Source organism: Peromyscus leucopus, chromosome 5 (assembly GCF_004664715.2).
Source record: "Peromyscus leucopus breed LL Stock chromosome 5, UCI_PerLeu_2.1, whole genome shotgun sequence".
In the NCBI taxonomy this organism is placed as follows: Eukaryota; Metazoa; Chordata; class Mammalia; order Rodentia; family Cricetidae; genus Peromyscus; species Peromyscus leucopus.
The window spans coordinates 116114691-116135581 of NC_051067.1; the positions used below are offsets into that span (position 1 = coordinate 116114691).

Below are 20891 nucleotides of genomic sequence, written 5' to 3' on the forward strand. Positions count from 1 at the left end.
AGATAATATGGGTATCATTTGCCCTTTCTCTGTGCAATGGAAATTGGCATTCAGTATTATCTCAATAGATTATTTCATCTTTATTCTGTATTGGTGATACAGATACAGAACCATACAATTTTTAGGAACTATGAACATTTCAATCCTCATTGAGGAATTCTTGTTTTCAGATAGTAATTTATAAGCCAGTTATATGGTATGTTTTTAAAATAATATGTTAAATATATATATTAATCAGGAATTTTTTTTCTAGGCTGGGCATGGAACCTCAAACATGCTAGGCAAAAGCTCTGCTGCTAAGCCACACCCATAGCCCCATCAGGATTTACATATATATATATATATATATATATATATATATATATATATTTGTTTTAGTGTGTGTGTATACATGTGTCCGTGTGTGTGTCCGTGTGTGTGTCCGTGTCCGTGTCCGTATCCGTGTCCGTGTCCGTGTCCGTATCCGTGTCCGTGTCCGTGTGTGTGTGTGTGTGTGTGTGTGTAATATGTTCAGGTGCCCTATAGAGGCTAGAAGAGGGCATCAGATCCCCTGGAGCTGAAGTTAGATTATGAGCCAATAGATGTAGATGCTGGGAACGGAACTCAGGCTCTCTAGAAGAACATTGCAACTGTAATTAATGAGGCAATTCCACATAATTCATCTGGTAATCAAGAGAAGTTTATTTCTGGGGTAACTTATAGCCAGTAGGGGTTGGTTACAGGATCCAGGAGAGATGAGGTTCCATCCAGCAGAGAACTCTGGCTTGGTCTCTCATCCAGCTTCCAGGACCACGAGGTATCCAGAAGAGCCCAGCATGTATGCACCTCGAGTCTTAAGGGGCTCCCTCTCAGCCATGCCCCAGGGGCAGGTCATAGGCAGGTGTGGCAGTTACCTGCTGTCACTCTAGGGACAGTGTTTCAAGGTCAAAGCTGGAACAGCTACCCACTACAGAACATCAAGTGCTTTCAACCACTGAGCCGTCTCCCTAGCCACCAAGGTTATTTTTTTTTGTTGTTGTTGTTGACTAGCTGTATCTATTTATACCATGTAATATAGATTTTCCATTTGGAGGAGTTATAAAATATTTGCCTTTTAAAACACTTTCTTCTGAGAAAATAATTTTTATATAAATGGATAAAATATAAAGTGATTTACATCTGGTATCCACTTATGAGTGAGTACATACCATGTTCGTCTTTCTTCATCTAGCTTGCTTCACTCAGGATGATATTTTCTAATTCCATCCATTTGCCTGCAAACCTCATGATGTCATTATTTTTCTCTGCTGAGTAGTACTCCATTGTGTATATGTACCACATTTTCTTTATCCATTCTTCAGTTGAAGGGCATCTAGGTTGTTTCCAGGTTCTGGCTATTACAAATGATAACCAGACTACAACTCACAGCTCTAGGGAGGCTAGCTAGTAAAGAGGACTCTAGGAAAGACACAGGGATCGCCCAGTGATGGAGAAATGGATGAGATCTACATGAGCAAACTGGGGTGTGTGTGTGTGTGGGGGGGTAATGGAGGGCAAGGGTCGGTGGAAAGAGAGCTTAGAAGAGTAGGAGGTCCTAGCTAGATCAGGAACAGAGTGGGAGAACAAGGAAAGAGATACCAGGATAAATGAAGACACCATGGGAATAAGAAGAAGCAGAGTGCTAGAGAGGTCCCCAGGAATCCACAAAGATGACTCCACTATAGACTACTGTTAATGGTCGAGAGGGTGCCTGAGCTGATCTACTCTGGTGACCGGATGGCCGAACACCCTAACTGTCATGATAGAACCCTCATCCAGTGACTGATGGAAGCAGATGCAGAGATCCATTGCCAAGTCCCAGGCGGAGCTCCAGGAGTCCAATCGACTAGAGAGAGGAGGGATTCTATGAGCAAGAGGTATCGAGACTATGATTGGAAAAATTACAGAAACAACTAGCCAAAATAGTGGAAACACATGAACTGTGAACCAATAGATGAGGAATCTACATGGTACTGGACTAGGCCCTCTGGATAAGTGAGACAGTTGTTTAGCTTGAACTGTTTAGGGGGGCCCCAGGCAGTGAGACCGAGACCTGTCCTTAGTGTATGAGCCAGCTTTTTGAAACCTAGTGCCTATGCTGAGACACTTTTCTCAGCCTTGGTGCAGGGAGGAGGGGTTTGGAATTGCCTCAACTGAATGTACCAGGCTCCGCAGACTCCCCAGGGGAGACTTTGCCATGGCGGAGATGGGAATGGTTGCGGGGGAAGGCTGGGGGGTGGGAGGAGGGAGGACAGGGGAATCGGTGGTTGATATGTAAAACAAATAGAAAAATCTCTTTAAAAATAGAAAAAAAATGTAAAATGATATATAATGCTTTTATGAGGTACCCAGGATGATGCTTTATGGGTGACAGGCTTGATAGTAACATGTCCAGAGCCTCTGTAGAAGTCTCCATCACGTGCAGACAAGGGTGACAGATTGAAAAGGAGCATAAAGGTTGCTGTGGTTTGGATATGAACTGTTACCCCCAGGCTCATGTATGAACAGCTGGTCTCCAGCTGGGGTCCCTGTTCTGAGAGACTGTGGAACTGTTAGAATGGGGGAGCCTCACTGGAGGAAGTGAGTCACTAGTAAGGGCCTTGAGGTGGATGACCTGGTTCAGCTTCCTGTCTCATCTCTGCTAACCTCAAGAGATTCGAGAAACACCCACCAAAGGCTTCCATCACCATGGAGCTGCTTGCTACCATGCTTGCTACCATGCTTTCTCGACCATGGTAGACCGTGACCCTCCAGCTGTAAGGAGAAATAATCTTTTCCTCTTGTAATATGCTTATTGGCAGGCATTTGGTCACAGCAAAGAGAAACATTAATACCAATGTAGACCACCAAAGTTTTTGGAGAATTAAGATCTTAGGGTAAGATAAGGTAAAGCAGACAGAACACAGGATCCCTTCTTGTGTTTTTAAAGGACATTATTATTATTATTATTATTATTATTATTATTATTATTAAGCCACAGTTTCACTTATAATCCTGGCCAGCCTGGAGCTTACTATGTAAACCAGGGTGTTCTCAAACTGACAGAGATCTACCTCCTTCTGCCTCTTGAGTGCTAGGTTAAAGACATGGACCACCATACCTAGCATTATTGTATTATTTTTTATTGTGCGGTTGTGTATGTATGTGTGAGTACTCAAGTGCAGGTAGCTGCAAAGGCAGGAGTGTCAGATCACTTGGAGCTTGAGTCTTGAGTGGTTTTGAGCTGCTCAACATGGGTTAGAAACTGAGCTTGCACCTTCAGCAAGAACATATGTGTTCTTAACCACTGAGCTACTTCTCCAGCCCATGTTTCTGTATTTTTCAAGCTAAGGAATATAAGGCCGTGAAACCCATAAGCAAATGACCATTCCCCTATGATATTTACAGCAATGGCCTTTATGATCTGAATGCTGTAAACCACTCTTAGCATCATACTCACTGTTGTAAGATCATCTCTGCCTGTGATTAGAACAGAACCCACGCCAAGAGCATTCCTGCATGCCTGCTCTCCATCCTGATGATCCTGGGGAGCTGCAGGCTCCAGACACTCTGATGCTATTGTCCAGGAAACATTATCATCCCAGAGAGAAGCTGTTAGTAGGGAATAGAGTCTTTAACTATACAATAACTACGCAACAGGTCTTCAAGTATCCTCTGATGAAAAGAGGGGCTTAGCAGGAATTTATTACCTTCCACCCTGATTCCACATCTTAAATCCCCAGCTCTGCCCATAATTCATCATCATTAAAGTCATTTATCACTGAAGTCTTATTTACATGCATCTCAGGGACCATGATTCCAAGGCCTACATGTTCCCTGCTTTCTTTATGTCTCCTAGGATTGTGACAGAAGAGCCCCAAGGGGTCTGGGTTCAAGTCTCGACCCCATCACAAGCTGGCCATTTGCCTCAGGGCCAAAAATGTGATCTCTCAGAATCCCAGATGCCTCCCCTCAAAGCGACTAATATCTTCCTAATTGAGCTTTAAATGAGATAAAGTTTATAAAAGTGCACATAGGACCTGGCAGCCATTAAATCCTAATGAATCTCTTCTAATCATACTTCATTACCAAAAGATACAAAGATAGCTTTTTCTTGTTTTCACTTTCCATTCTTAACTCTAATTTTTATTTTCCTACACATTAATAATTCATATACCATAATACTCTTAAATACATTTTAGAGCTATGCCTGGTATGTGATCATAAATGGAAACACTAGATATTCAGGTTATTTGGATGTGCATCATCCAGAAAGTCTTCATGAGTCTGATGGTAAAGTTTTGAAAGCCTGAAAGTTCATGCTGTTTGAGTAAGTTCCCCCACCCCTCTTCTCCCTGTCGTTTCCCATCCTGTAAATACTCAGCTTCCTCTCCCTTCCCCTTGGCTTTGGCACAAATATTTTCCCAGAATTCCCTTCAAATAGGAAGTAGCTTTAATGGCTTTATCTTTAGTGATTTTCATATGCAATGTTTATCTGCTCAGTACAACAGAACGCATTATCTAAAGATGCACCATGTCTTGAGATACTCAAGTTTTGTTTCACATTTATTATTTATGTTTTCGGAGCTGCACACAGGCATGTGTCAAGACACATGTGTGGAGGTCAGAAGACAACTTTCAGGAGTCAGTTTTCTCCTTCCACAGTGTGGATTTCAGGGATTGAACTCAGGTCATCAGCATTGGCATCAAGTGCCTTTACCTGCAGAGTCATCTGGTTGGCCCAAATGCATCATCATTGGACAGTTTATTTCCTTATGCACAAAAGTGACAAATCCTTCTTAACTCCTCCCCTGCCCCTTTTAGTGAAGTTATGCTGAGGTCTCCATCAACAGGTAGGCAATTAAATCAACTTGGAAATAACTGACTTCACACTAACTTGTTCAAGAATTTAACAAATTTCAAAGATAAAGAAACAGAATACTTTATTATAAAACATAAAATAATTAAATATTACACATATATTTTGACTTTTCTCTATAATCCATGTTTTTTTAATTCAACATTTTCCCTCAGAATATCACTTACTCAAAGAAGTGAGTGAGAACACATAAGAATAGGTTATTAATAAATTAATTCTTTCCCATAAAATAATAAAATGATAATTATATAAAGACAAATAACTTCTCACTTTTCAGAGAGCAAGGGAATGGTAGTGTGGTATTATTTTTTTCTCTCTCCTCATATCAAAATGGCTACCGAAGGGCCAAGCCAAGAAGGCCAAGCTGTTACTTTTCACTTCCATGGCAACTTTTCACTTCCATGGCATCCAAAAACTCATGATTCCCACTAGGATGGGAACAAGGAATGCTGTTAAATTTAACAGACCACTGTCTAGCTGGTTCTGCTGAGCTGGCAAACCCCTGTTTGAACCGAGACTCTGAGAAGCAGTAAAAATGAGTGTACATTCATCCAAGAAACTGGGGGGATGGAGTAGTATCATATAAACATGCCCTGTAGAACCACTTCTCAAAGAATTACAGGGGAACACAGTCTTATAAGTTACTCTGGCTTTGGCAAACAGAATGGTGTTTTTCCAATTGAGAACAATTTTAAGCTTGTTAATGCCCATCAACAGCTGGCTCCTGATGACCAAAAATCTCATCTGAGACATGGTGAAGTACTGTTATTCATGGAAGGGTCTTGGTGAGTTGTAATTTATTAATGTAGCAAGAAGACAGATGGATTTTTCTCTGGCCACTGTGTTTTATTTATTTTTTTCCTTGTTGACCAAGTCCTGGGGTGAATTGAAACTTGTCAGTTGGTGGGCAAAAACCACAAGCAGTCTTTAATTTTCTAAGCATTCTGATAATATGTCTGGAGCATTATAAATGGTAGGCTTCCCTCCTTCAAGCATGCTATTTTACCAGTTAGCGCCTATTTTTACCAAAAATGATCATGTCACCAGTTCTTGTTCCCAAAGAGCAGGCACCCGCCTCCCTCATCCCCAGTTAATAAGCACCAAAAGTTATGAGGTTGATGTCACATGAAGGGCATCAAGATTTGAGTTTTTTCCCCTTCAAGTGTGAATTTTAATTACATGAAGATCTTAAATAGCCCATGTGACCCTGCTTCCAGAATACTACTGGGAATATGTTTCAAGTTGTTAATTTCAGTCTTGGAGACTCTCTAAAGGCAGACATACTTGAAACCCAATAAACAACACACAGAAAATAAACATAAGATACAGCTTGCCAGTCCAGCAGCAAGCACCCATTGAGCACCGTTTGTTGTCAGATTTTGACACTCTAAATTCCAAGCAACTGCTGGGCAAAGAGTTCCATTCATGTATTTGATGGCTCTGAGTGTCAGTCTTTGACCTGAAGCCTTCACGGGCCTTTTAAAAAATAGATGTCTTTGCCCTTGACTCCTTTGATGTTCAAGGGTATGTGTGTGGAGAGGAGACTCACCCCAAAGTCAACAAGATTTTCACTTGGTCAAAAATGAAAACCTGTCTCAGTATGATGCATCTCATCTTTCAAATGACAGTGCAAATAGAAGGCTTTTTGTTGTTGTTTTTTAAAGCTGGATTTGTCATTATTTCTCATTGTCAAGTGCTTTAGAGTACCATGTGCTTCTAGGGGTTGACTAAGGAGGCTAGTGGCTGTCTATCCACTCTTCAAACCCTGTGGCAGTTCCTGTGTGGTTTGTAGTCTTGATCAAAAGACCTGGAGATGGGCATGTAAGGTCCTGGTCTGAGGAGGTTGCAGGGTCTCTGGATCAGCTCTTCTTTGTGCATGACCTACAACACTGTTTTCCGTAAAATTTGTGGTTGCAGACCCCATGCTGAGGGACCAGATGACACCAGCTGAAGAAATCAACACAGGATGGATCATCTGAAAGGACAGAAAGCATTTAGCACATCAGCTAGGACTTTGGCCTTCTTACTAAGGTGAGGGCCTATGGAACAGAGATCTAGGCCCATCTCCTTGTCCCTCTGTGTGTTCTGTCCATGATACATTTGGACTTTGCCTGGGTGGGATTATTATTCTGAAAGGGACTGTATCTGTTAGCAGAATTTAAATAGGGGACCGGTGTTAGAAAAGAAGTCATAGCCAGGAGGAGATCATGATTGCCTGAATATAGCCTGGCAGTTAGCATGGGCATAAGGTCCCAGGGCAGTACCTTTCCAAGGAGCATCTTCCTTTTAGTTACTTTCTTCTTGCCTTTTCATGCACAATAAAAACCCACAGTTCTCTTGACTCTTCTTGTATGGGCCCTGGCTTGGACTTTCTGTGACTCACCTACCTGTAGCTTCTTTGGTCCTGGGTTCTTATATCCAGAATTCCCCTTTTCATGCCCTTTTATATCTCACAGTCATTCCCAGGAATCCTTTTCTGACACAAATAAGTTCCTGTCATGCCTCTTACTCAGGGCCTTCCTTCTCATCCCTCCACACTTCAAGGTATGGTGATTCCTGTGGAGGCTGAAGCTTTAGGATGTGAAGTCTGACTTCCTGGCCTCATCTTCTCCTTTCTTCCCCAACCCAGCCACACGAGCCCCCTTGCTGATCCCAGAAGCACTGGTGATCTCTGTCTACCATTTTCCCAATTCACCACCCAGTAGACTTTCCCTAAAATTCCAGGTTAGTTTCTTCTCTCCTCTGCCACTCAACAAACCAGCCTACTCCTTGGCCTTCCAGGGAGGGTCCTCACTATCTTCCTTGCTTTATCCATCTTCATTATACCATGTGGTTGCTTAGTCTCTGTCCTCTACAGTGCAAGATCTTTGAGAGCAGGTTCTTGGTCTCTGTTCTTCATTGGTTTCTTCCCAATACTTAAAATAGTGCCAGGTACAAAGTAGTTGCTAGATAAATATTTTTTAAAACTTATCAACTATTTTTATTCTTAGAACACTATCATCACTCCACACTGGTTTGAACATCATGCTCCTCTTTACATGTATCAAAAAGCACACTGAACAATGAGCTCCTGGTTGCAAAAATTTAGTTTTGCATCTGTTAAGTCCTGTCCACCAGCACAACAGAAAGACAAGTGCTAGCTAAAGAAAATGTTTTTGGAAAAAATAACCACAGTGGCTAAAATAATAAAATCAAGCCATATAGCACAGGAACTTAGGTTTAAAAAATGAGTGGGATATTCTTTTCCTTCCAATGATTTCTAGACTCTCTCTCTCTCTGACGTCAGTGCAGATAACTTGTAAATGTTATCCTCAGCAGAGACTTGGTAAATGATGTGAGAGAAATAATAGTAACAACAGTATTTTTAAATCAAGTATACAGAAGGATGCAGTTTAATCCCCTGAAATGGGCACTCCTATGGATCAGAGATCAGGCACCAGAAAGCTGGCTTGAGATATGCTGGGTTCAAGATTTAAGTCAGACATTAAGATGAAGATCTAGCTACATTCCATTTGCCTAATTTATATGTATGTAATACACCTATGCACATACATTATACACATGTCTAGTATCTGATGCTCCCGATCAGTTAGCATGTACCTTAGTCATGCTATTTATATTTCTAGACATTCTAGATTATTCTGTTGGTACAATGGAAGATTTGCAAGGTAATATAGACTACTGGAACTATGGTCCTAACTTTGAGGTCACTTATTTTTGTGGTCCTTTGAGAGAAGGTCCTGCTATATACCCAGGGTAGCCTTGAACTTGTGGCTATGCTTCTGCCTCTGCCTCCTAAGTGTTGTGATTATAGGCATATACTACCATTCCCTGACTAACCTCACTATTGTATCAACTCTCACTTCTCTAAAAAAATTTAAAAAATTATATTATGTGTGTGGGTGCTCTATCTACATGTATATCTATGCACCACATGCATGCAATGCCCATAGAGGCTAGAAGAAGGCATAAGATTCCCTGGAACTGGAGTAGCAGATGGTTATGAGCTGCCATGTGGGTGCTGGGCATTGAATCTGATCCTGTGGAAGAACAGCCAGTGATTTTAAGCACTGAGCCATCTCTCCTATGAATACAATGGTATTTTACCAAAAGCCTATAACAGGAGCCCTGGGCTTCATGTAAGCCAGGAGGCAGAGCTGAGGAGGGTCAGCATGCTGTGAGTGTGTGGTACCCTCTTTGCTGGTAAGAACAGATATGGATGGCTGGTTATCTGAGATACGAACCTGGCATCTGGCTTACACTGTAGAGGCTGATTGTAGACCCCGCTCTCTTTGCCTCACTTTCTGCTTGCAGAAAAGCAGCAAGCACCATTGGCCCAGTCTTCCAAACCTGCCCAGCTTCCCTCCCTTTACTACCTCCCTGTAAAAGAGACTCTTCCATCTCTCCTTGGATGCAGCATCCACCTCTCCATGAGGAGATCCTGTTCTCATTCTGCTCCAGGTGACCCACTGTCATAATCTCATGGACCCCATATTTCTCCACCTTATCCGGTTAAATCTGATGTCTCTGTGATGACTAGTGAGGCCCCTGTACCACATTTGGTTTGTGTCTATGCAGTCAACTGTGCTCCTAATCCAGGTATCTTGCTGTTCCTTTGCATTTGCCTTTTCTTCTGCTGAGCACATACAAGATCCACCTTCCTTTCTTCCTGGAGGCCCTTTTCAAAAGTTGCTTCCATTCTGGGGGTCTGGTATTGACAGGAACAGCCTCAGATTTGGCCTTGTACAAGTCTAAGAATACAGCCCCATGGATGCTGATGGGACCAGGGTACCATAGAGTCATGTAACATACAAGTGGCACAACTGACTATAATGAGCAGTGGAAAAGCTCTCCTAAAACTGGTGAAATTGGTGGGGCATGGAATCCTTTACCTCTCTTTTCAGGAGCTGGACAGAAGTTTGTATTGCAGGCTCTGAGCACCGGAGGCTTCTGATGGAGCAAACAACTTGAGGAAGGTCGGCCTTGCTGCACACAGTGGACAGATCGGGTCTGGACCCCTCCCCCACAGGTTACCGTGCACTGCAAGGAGGGAGACAGAAAGGAGTTGTACCTGCTCAGGTGGACAGTGTCCTCTCTGAGGTCAGCAGCATCAAACAGAAGGAAGCGTGTGATATTCATGACCAAGATGCCTGTGGATGTCTCAGTCTGCAGCTAGGTCTAGGCATACAGTCCAAGTCTATTCAGCCCTGTGTGAGCTGTGTGGTCTATCAGAAAAGCCTTGGGCAAATGCTATTATACCTGAAAGTGTGTCTCCAGTGAAGGGGGACCTTAAAGAGGTAGGCTCCAGAAGTAGCCTCAAAACCACAGAAACACATCCAGACATGGTCAGGGATGGAGGACAAGAAGTCTAGGCAATCTCAGCCAGATGCCAGAATGGATGGGGGTAGCTTGAAGCAAGGGCTATAAAGGATGAACTAACCAGAGATAGTTTGGGATGGTGCCTAACTAGATTCTGAGGTAGCATAGTACCTAACAACAAGGGGATTTCACTGTCCAATTAAGTAGAATCTAGGCTGCAAGTTTCTTTTTGTCCCCAAGGGCTACATGAAAGGCTGATGGATCTTTAACAAAAGAATGGAAATGTCAGGGGAAAAGGCAACCTTTAACTAGATCATTGCTGTTTTGCTTTAGAATGGACAGCAGACAGATGAGAACACCATTTTGTACAAATATCACTGTATGTCCTTGTATTGGGAGGAAAAGGTAAGTTTTGGCAGACAGAAGATGCATTTTGGAATTATCCAAGCACTCAAATATAGATGTATGACTGCCATCAACTTGTCTGACTCTGAAGTTGCCACGAAATGAGAAAATCCATGAAGAGCATTAACAGAAAACACAAGCAGGGGTTGGCAAATTTTAGTTCTTATGTGTCCTTCAGAAACATGCTCTGACAACCAGGGGTCAGGGATGGAGAGCAGCGTCCCCAAAATGATGGCTTCAAGAGTGGCAACAACCAACACGAGCACAATGTCACAGGCTTTCTGTTCAATACTTGACTTATTCCAATGTTCTAGGTCTAAAAACTGTGTGCCAGATTGCACTTGGAACCTGCCCAGGCTCATATAGAGGGGTGGAATGGGTTGACCGATGCCAACCATCCCAACTGTATACAGTGGGACAACTGTTGATGGACTGAGAACAGTGTTCCTGTGCTACATCTCACTTGAACATCTGCTTCCTAAATCTGCACGCACCCACCTGTTGCCATGGTGAGGAATACCACCCTGCCACCACGCTGTACACGGGGCAAGCCCTTCTGTTGCAGGTTTCTTCCAGTTCCAGGTTTGGCTTCTTAATGTTGCGGCATCTCCGCTCTGGGAATGTTATCAGTTTCCCCTGCAAGGTCTTCTCACTGCACTTCAGCTCTCTCTTCCTCAGACCCAAACCACAGGTTGCAGAACACTAAGGAGCCCAGAAAAGAGGTATAAGAGTGCAGGGTTCCACAGTCAAATCTGCTGAGCTGTGTGTTCACTCAATGTCAACTATACAATACAGCAGCCAGGTCCCTCCTGTTACAGATGAGGAAATCAAAGGCCAGAGCATTGAAGGGACCTTCTCTTCTCCAAGTTACAAAGAGAAATCCCTGTTCATCAGGGATGAGGTGCCATATAGATGTGTGGGACACAGGTCGCTGATGTACTCACTTTGTCAATGCCCCATGCATTATATAATAATAGTTGAAAATACTCTTGATTTCTCACCATCCTCCATCCTTCTGTCTGAAGGACCAGAGCTGGGGCAGTATTGGAGTGACCAGGACTACTTGAGATCTCTCAGAAGAGTGAGGAATTTGAACCAAGAAATCAAAATGATTGAGATAGAACCACTTTTGCATGAATAACTGCCTGTCTTTGATTTTACCTGTCTCTTTCTTGGTTAGATCTGCTCTAACACTGTGTTACACTAGAGGGAAAAAGAGGAGTCTGAAAGAGAACAGACTGTTTTAAACTACTGTGTAATGTATGGGGTCTTGATGAAGAAAACATGTCAGTGCATCAGTATAAATATCGTAAACTATGAAGGTGACGTGTTAGCTCCATTGTAAAGATGAATAAAAGGATGCTAGCCCAACATTACCCTCACAGTACATATTGATGGTTGATTGCAGGGAGGGCACATTTTTCACTTGGTTATTTTTTTTTTTTTTTTTTGGTTTTTCGAGACAGGGTTTCTCTGTGTAGTTTTGCGCCTTTCCTGGAGCTCACTTGGTAGCCCAGGCTGGCCTCGAACTCACAGCGATCCGCCTGGCTCTGCCTCCCGAGTGCTGGGATTAAAGGCGTGCGCCACCACCGCCCGGCTCACTTGGTTATTTTTGTGATAATGCTTTTATAAAAGGATTGAGAGGAGACAGGGGCATATTGTTGGATTTCATTCATGACATGGGCCAGTGCTTTTCACCTAGAAGAGAAGTGCATTGAAGGAACAGATATATGGCCATCAAGCTCATTATGGTTAGTTGATGCTCATTGTCAGGTTTACTAGATTTAAATAACCTAGGAACCACACCCCTGAAATTTCCAGAGTGGTTTATGTGAAATGGGAAGATCTACTCTAAATGTGGGTGCTACTAGCATATGGGTTGGGGTCCTGGACTAAATCAAAAGAGAAAGCAAATGGAGCACCAATGCTTATCTCTCCCCATTTTCTAAACATGGAAACAATAGAAAGAAACAGCAATAAGTAGGCACCTGGCACATGTATGTACAGTAAGGAACCATGTAGGAGTGAAGGAGCATTTATGAAAATAACCCCCCAGTTGTGTCCCTAAACTCATACCTCACTCCATGAAGAGGTGATCCACTGGAGCCGGTTGTTTTTGGGGCATCGTCCCAGCACACAGCCCTCCTGTGTCTCAGGTCTGGGGCTGCCAGAACACAGGCTCTCTGAGAGTGTCTCTGATGCAGAGTTTTTACAAAGGATCTCACGTCTCCTCACTCCTCGTCCACAGGTCTTGGAACACTTGAGAAGAAAAGGAGCCATTTGCATCCACCTCAGATGGATTTCATTTGGGTAAACACTGAGAATATATTTATAACTGATGCACTGACATGTTCATTTCATCAATACCCCATACATTACACAGTAGTTTAAAACAGTCTGTTCTCTTTCAGACACCTCTCTCCCTCTAGTGTATCACAGTGTTAGAGCAGATCTAACCAAGGAAGAGACAGGTAAAAATCAAAGACAGGCAGTTATTCATGCAAAAGTGGTTCTGTCTCAATCATTTTCATTACCTGGCTCAAACTCCCCACTCCTCAGAAGCTGAAGTGGGATATTTTAGCTTCCACTTCAAACATCTGAATACCCAGTGGCTGCTGCTTCATCCCCCAGGCTGAAGATGAACTAAGGTCATCATGAAGCAAAGGGTTTTCCAGACACAGGATATGTGTATCCAAACTTGACTTCCTCTCTCTGCCATAACCTTGGTCTAAGGTATATTACTGGGGCACCACAGGGAGCAAAGCAGGAATATGTACACACTCAATACGGATATGTACAACAGTATCAAAAGAGTGAGATCCTCACCTCCTAAGAAGGTTCATTGGGTATAGTGCTAACACAGCACTTATCAAACATGTCTGAGTAAATTTGCATATTCCAAATCTTTTCCCTGGGCAAGTTTCTTTTTTCTAAGAACTTTCTTTCTTTCTTTCTTTTTTTTTTTTTTTTTTTTTTTTGCTTTCCTGAGAATTCCATGAACTAGATAAGATGTCAAAGAATCATCCCAGGAATAGCTAAAAACTTGTCAAAATTTCTTAGAGAACTCTGGCTCCACACAGGGATTGTCTTGGAGGGCTATATCCCCATGTTGATACTTGTGGTCTTCTTTTCTTCTCAGAAGGATCAAATGATGTGGCCACTAGTACCTAAACAATAGGCTGGGGCATAGTCCTACATGGGTTTACAGGACTGCTGTCAATTCTCACTCATCAGTGTCCACAATCTTAAAGGAGACAACATCATGACCAGCACACTGTGGACAGCAGGAACTGTGTAATGTGTTCAATGTGATAGACTAGGTTGTAAATTGGAGTCTGCATCACACAACTGCCCATCAGCCTTCTGAGTTCACTGCTATCATCCTATTCAAAAGAAGCATCTAAAAACTAAGGTCAAGGTACTTAGCTGCTAAGAAACAAACATGAGCTGGTACATGAGTCTGATGCCTAACCTTGAGAAAAAACCGTGGACCCTATCATTGCTCTTTCATGTATAATTCCTGAACAGTTAATAAAATCTTAATTTTGTTTGCAATTATTTTTCATAAGAGAAAACTGTGTACATTGATCACAGCAGAATGAATTGATTTGTTGCTGTAACCCATGTCTAAGAGCTGAGTAGCTTGTGGAAACAAATTTTCTTTTATGTTCATCAAGAAACTACTCAAGACAGACCTGGTTTTTACAATTGAGCTTTAAAAGGAGAAAAACGTTCAAAATATTTCCATGTGAAATTTGGAGTACTTTAAGATGTGCTGGACACTCTGTAGTCCCCATTTACTTTGGTTCATGCCTATCACATACATATGGCTTCATCAGCCCGTTGCATTCTCAATTTGCAATTCTCAATTGCAAAGAAAGTTTGGCCACATCAGATCTGACTTAGACTTCTGTATAGACCCCTGCTATACAGAAATATATTAATTTTTTGCAAATATCCATGGCCATGTTCAAAGTATCCCTATCTACTCCTGGACCCTTATTTCCTAACAAATGTAGTCTCAATTTGAATAAAAAAAACATTCCCCTCACCTTTTCTGGGCATTTGGTAGTGCGTTGTCAAATTCAGTAAGATATAGACTTCCTTTGGGAGAGAATAGACTCTAAGGGAACACATGACCGACAGGGGCCATTTGCCACTAACTAGCATCATGGTACAGGCCATATGCCTTATACTATCCACCCACACAGGCTAAGATAAGACTCTGAAGGCAGGAAAACCCTGGCACTTAACTTGTGTTTTGGGGAACTGTTTGTGCCCTGGAGGCCATTTGTCTTTGTGCTCTAGATGCCAATATGGCTCCTTCACTTCCAAGATGCCTCTGAGATGAACATACTCCCAGAAGAGAACATATGAGTTACAGGACATGTATGAGTCGTGCACAGCATGCAAATTCCTACTCTATGCTTCTTCTGACCCCACGATGCTATGCCTTGCAACAACTGCAAACTTGGTGCCCGGTTCTTTTGTATTCCTTGAGCTCTATAGCTTTGCCGCTAAAGTTTTCACCTTTATCTTGTTCCTTTCATCCCATTTATTTATTTATTCTCTGGGTGTAGCGGTCAGCAAATGACTTGCTGGAATTGTGTGGGTCCCAGGGCTTGATCTCAGGTGGTTTGGCCTGGTGACAAGTGCCTTTACTCATAGATCCATCTCTCCGTAGTCAGGGCCATGTTCCAATCCCTTTCTAGCTGCATTTATAGACTCTCCTCAATGGTCTCCATGCTTATTTCTGGGCCACTAAGGAAGAGTCCAAGCTCTGGTATAGGAGGTCCAAAACTTCAGGTCACATATGAACCATTAAAAAGGTACTAGCTGAAATGATGATTCCCAGGCACCGCCTCATTAATTCACTATGAAGATGAACATGGCCAAGTCACCTGTATTTCCACCACCTTGGTTTTTCATGCAGCCCAAGACTAGTGCTTCCAAAGCAGTGCTAGTTACCTGAGACCAGGGCCCAGGGCTCCACTCTGGAGGGCAGGCATGGCTGTTGCATACTTGAACCTGAGTGGGTGTGCTCACTGGGCAGAGAGAATGCAACACAGCTTCTTCCTTCTGGAAGGGCTTCTTCTGCACACACCGTATCTTCCGGCTTTGCTGGCCCCCAGCACAGGACTTGCTACATACACTCCATTCACCTGGCAACCAACTTTCAGGGAGACCCAAAATTACTTTCTGTGGAATCAAAGCTTTGTAGTACTACTTCTCAAGCAGCTACTGAGAAAGACTAACTACCCAGCAAAACCCTCTGATCCATTTTATAACCAACCAAGGCAACCCCCACTAACTCTTCTTTTATGGATGTTGAATCACGCTCACATCCATTGGTGGGGGGCAGCTGTAAGGAGACACATTTAATCACCACAGGTTCTGGTAAAAATACACTCTAGCCTTCTACATGGAAAGAAATGTATTTTACTTTCTGAGCAACTCATCCAAGCAAATTTACTGAGCTGTTAACTATGTGTTGGGGACCCAGGCACTGGGGTTGGGAAGATGAAATGAGACCACATTCTTGCCATAAGGAAGCCTATGACAGTCAAACTGTGAGTATGTGAATCAAGACAAGGTTTTCTGATAAGTACTGTGACATAACCACAAGGCTAGTGGAAGAGTGAGTAGCATGGGAAGGCGCGTGTCTCCCTAGGAGAGGGACAGTGCTCAGAGGAGACCTGCAGAGGAGACTGTTTCTAAGTGGCAGTTCCCCACACTCCTTCTCTAGTTGGTCTTACAATTTACTGATAGGTCAGAGATCTAACCTCATGCTATTTATCTAAAGATCACCAGACACTGTTTTCCAGAACTATGCAAGATTCCTTTGCAAGAATTATTTCTGACTGACTGAAATTGTATAACTTACAGATATAACATTAAAACAAAGGCCTCCAGATATAGCTGCTACACATTTGACTCACAGCAATGATGTCTACAATTACCTTGAATATAAATACACTAAGTATTGATTATCTTAGAAAATAAGACCAAATCAGTAGCCAACTGTTTTGGTTAGACCTCAAGAATTTCATCACCTTGCTTAATCTTATTTTTCCCCTTTCTCTGGTCTCTGCCATAATCTTTGTGTGTAAAATTAAAGCCAAGAGAATTAACACACGAGTGTTAGATTATATGTGTTCTTAAAAATACCACAAAATTCAGACCATCTTATTTTCAGTCAAAGACAATCTATCAAATAATTCCTCATATTTATACATTTTTATACCTTACAAGATCTTATAAAACATACTTTGAAACTACTGGTTTCATCGTTTGCCTCCACTCCCCAGATTGTGTTTTTCTATCAAATTCAAATTTCTCTCCTTATGTGACAAATATGACAAGTTGGTACATGTACTAGAAAGAGCATCACACGGACATTTGGGCGTGGCACTTCTGGCCTTCCACATTTGTGGAAGTCCTTCCACAATTCCCAGGCTACATTTCCACCTGGCTTTCCTGTCATCCACTTCTCCTGAAGAAGTACAGACTCCAGGTGGTCCATCTGGTCCCTTACTGATTTTTAACACCTGACATTTTATAGCGCCAGGCTTTGCATCTCAGTCCTTCTGTGCTTATCCACTCTTTCCATTCCCCCATGAAAGGAATGATGGGACCACCTACTGTCACCTCCACATTGCACTTCTCAGCTCAGAGCCTGACCTACAGTGAGTCCTCAGGACAGGGTCGATACAAGTGGAAGTAAAGAGTTAGATCTGGTAATTCCTTTGTCCTTACGGTTCTCAGTTGAGATCCTTCTTTCTAGTCTATCCTTGGGGAAGAACAGTCCTCAAGAATGTCTGTTCTCTGAATTGAATATGCGGACACTGAGTGAGGGTGGAGAACAAAGGGATGAAGCAGAAGAGCCCACCCAGGACACCAGCTGCACTCTGCAGACCCTGCAAGGGACCGTTCTGATCCCAGATAAACCTATTCTTCATAAAACATCAGTCAGCCCTGCACACAGTCCTCAGGGGAGTCTAGAAGTTGTGGATGACCTCAGCATGCTCTTACACAGGTGTACAAATGAAAGAGTCCCTGTCTTTTTTGCTGGGTGGTTTAACCAGTGATAGGAGAAAGTCCTGAAATCAGGAACTGTCACCTTGCTAATCAAGTGTTGTGATTCTGTGTGTACACATTAGTACACAGACTACTACCTGAAGATTACTACACAGAGCCATTACCTAAAGATCAGATGAGCCTATGAGAGTCAAGAACACTTTCTGTTCATTGCATGCTAAGGCCACTGAGGTAATTCTTAGAACTGTTTATTTCATGGAAAAAGAGGAAAATCCACAGAACTCCCCCCATGCCCTATTTCTTTCTTCTCTTTGTACTCATAGTTCAGTTAGCTTCAGAATCTCAGAGAGAAACTGGACAGACAATATTTGTGGGTATCTGAAACCCCAAACAATTATGAGAAAATGAAATATTAGTTTATGCGCTTAAATATCTATTTGTTCATTCATGCACCCATATGCGAGCACACACACACACACACACACACACACACACACACACACACACACACAACTGTGTTACCACAAAGTCAGTACCACTTATTAAAATGACCTGAACCCTAGTGACTTCACTACAGCTTTATATAAATACATTTGGCCTAAGATAAATCACCAAGAGCCGACTCCAGTTGGCCAGGAAACTTGCTTAGACTCATCTTCCAACAGTGGCTTGGCTAAAATGAGTCTGAGAACAAACCCACTGAGTGCCCAGAGCGACAGTCATCAGCGGGGGCATCACCACTTGGCTTTCACGTCTCTAGTTTGTATCTTACTACTGTGCAATTTGCATCTGAGGTTCCACGGTCTGCACTATTCTCATCCTTACATTCTTGGATGACCGATGTAAAAGTTAAGCATACAGCCACACTGAAATTTAACTAATATAAGATTGTGTGTCACTTAAATATCTGCTTGATTCCATTCTGAAAAGAGGGTGGTTTCTTCAAAAGTTAAAAAGCGAGGCTGTGGCGCTTGCTGGGTGATAGAGCACTTGCTTAGCAAGCATGAGGCCCTAGAGTCAAGTCTTACCACTGCTAGGAAAAAGAAAAGACATTGTTATATCTCAAGCTTCCATAGCAAAATGTGAGTGTCTAAGGCAAATACATATTTTTAGGTCCTCCAATTCAATTTCAATCATTTTCTTTTCCCTATTTTTATATTAAACATTGTGTTTACTTTTTAATCCCTTCCCATCATACGTATAAACAGGGGCTTTTCACTGTTGCCCAGCAGTGACAACGATGTAGGGAACACGTACAAACAAGGAGACATTTGCAGATGACTTACTAGGCTGGGCAGGAGAAAGCATTGCAGGTCTTGGGTTCTGTCGCTGGCTTGGTTCTGACATTGCAGAATGAGGAGTTGACTTGAGTGTTTGGATCTCGTAAGCAAATGGCCTTGATGCTTATATAACCTATCGAGAGGCCAGAGGTTACACAGTGAGAAATGCAGATAACCCACTTAACACTTAATTTGGGATTGATCAGTGTTCTGGTATCCTATTTAAGACACTGCATCCAAATATTTTTGTGAAATAGTTCCTTGGGACACAGTTACAACCCACTTAAATTCAAATCATTTATCCCCAAGATAATAGACTTTTAAACTTTAGTAATTTTAATATATGTTTTTCATTTTCAAGTGGATTCTAGATCCATCAAGTGATAAATACTATTCAAAACAGAGTAACTATGAAATGAAACACCCCAGGAAGCTTTAACATAAGTTGTACAGATCTAATGGAAAACATTTCTATCTATAAACCACTAGGGAGGGGGCTGAAGAGATGCTCAGCAGTTAAGAGCACTTGCTGCTCTTGCCTCTAGTCTAGAGGATCAGGATTAGATTTCAGGCATCCATTCAGCAGCTCACAGCCGTCTGCAATGCCAGTTCCAGGGAGTTCTGATGTCCCTTTCTGCCCTCTATGGGTACTGCACACATGTGATATACATGCAAACAGATAGGCAAACACTTGTACATAAAAATAATTAAGCCACTAGTGAATTATATGTGAAAACCCTAATATTCTACTTTACCATGAAGCATCTTCTGTTTCTATACCCAAGTGATGCCTGTATAGGCAACAAGCTAAACTCTGAATATTCATTCACACCTACTGGCTAGGACCTTGGTTTATGTAAACATTTGTTTTAGCAGAACTGTACAGCCTGATTCCAAGTATTCAACACTTCCCATCAGAGGCACAAAATGTTCTGTAAATACTCATGTTTAGCTCCTCAGACAGAAAATGCCACCTTGTCTTGGAATTGTTCTTTGTTTTTCATTTATGTGACTTTCCTTCAAACAGCATCTGAGACATGATTCAAATGTCACCCTCGCTTTAATGATTGGCAGTCAGCTGCTCTCCTCAGTTAACAAAAGTTTGTTTTCCAGAGACACAGATCTAAACTGCATTGGGGTTCCCCAGAGTTCACAGTGCCCCTCTATAGAATGGATAAAACCTGTAAGCGGAGATGAGCTGGGAGGCAGAGGTAGGAAATCGCTTACCTCCCCCACAGGAGACTGAGCAGTCAGACTGCACCGTGCGCCAGGTGTACTGGTACCTCTTTGTGGTTGGCTGAGTTACGTTCATGACCTTGGGAAGTGCATACTTCCATGTGATCCCTGGATTCTTGCCTTGTGTCAGAATCTGAATAGGGTGGGATAAGACTTGAGAGATCAGTGTGCCGTCCAGAGATCTTGTTGAATATTTTAAAGACATTTGCAAGTCATTTTGATCTTAAAATCAGATCATTTCTTGTTCTCAAGAATGTTAAATATTGAAATCAAAAGGTTTCCTATGACACTTGAAAGCATTTGCCTTCCTAGGATCAAAACTGGAGTAGACAGATGCTAGAAAAACCTAATTTGATGTTTTCATGCAGTCATGCAGAACTCAAGGGAAGGTATCACCAACAAAGTAAACGAGTCATTAAGACAAAGACAAGAGGCCCAGCAAGGTGAATCAGTGGTCACAGGCACTTGTGCAAGCCTGATGACCTAAATGCAATCCCCAGAAGACACGTGATGGTAGAAGGAGACAGCAAAATCCACAAAGTTGTCTTTTGGGCCTCCCCCATCCATGCCCATACACATGCGCACACACATACACATACACACACACAATTGAAAATAAAATAAATCATAATAGAGTCAATATATGTAGTATAAGGGATTCAATATATATAAAAATTCAAATGTATATAAAAATTCAAATATATAAAAAAGCGTGGGACTCAGGACAAATCTGATCC

The 20891-nt window shown here is 42.3% G+C and overlaps 1 protein-coding gene across 2 annotated transcripts in view; it reads right to left on the bottom strand.

Moving 5' to 3' along the window:
* Positions 1 to 4914: 4914 nt before the first annotated feature.
* Positions 4915 to 20891, bottom strand: part of Adamts18 (ADAM metallopeptidase with thrombospondin type 1 motif 18) — a 145326-nt gene continuing 129349 nt past the window's right edge. For both annotated transcript variants that reach the window (XM_037206290.1, XM_028869781.2), the window contains exons 16-22: positions 20146 to 20287; positions 18925 to 19051; positions 15569 to 15773; positions 12677 to 12859; positions 11099 to 11302; positions 9769 to 9916; positions 4915 to 6851 (exon numbers count right to left, since the gene is read on the bottom strand). In XM_037206290.1, the coding sequence (XP_037062185.1) occupies positions 6736 to 6851; positions 9769 to 9916; positions 11099 to 11302; positions 12677 to 12859; positions 15569 to 15773; positions 18925 to 19051; positions 20146 to 20287 (1125 nt within the window). In that variant the 3' untranslated portion in view covers positions 4915 to 6735. The remainder of the gene's footprint in view (positions 6852 to 9768; positions 9917 to 11098; positions 11303 to 12676; positions 12860 to 15568; positions 15774 to 18924; positions 19052 to 20145; positions 20288 to 20891) is intronic.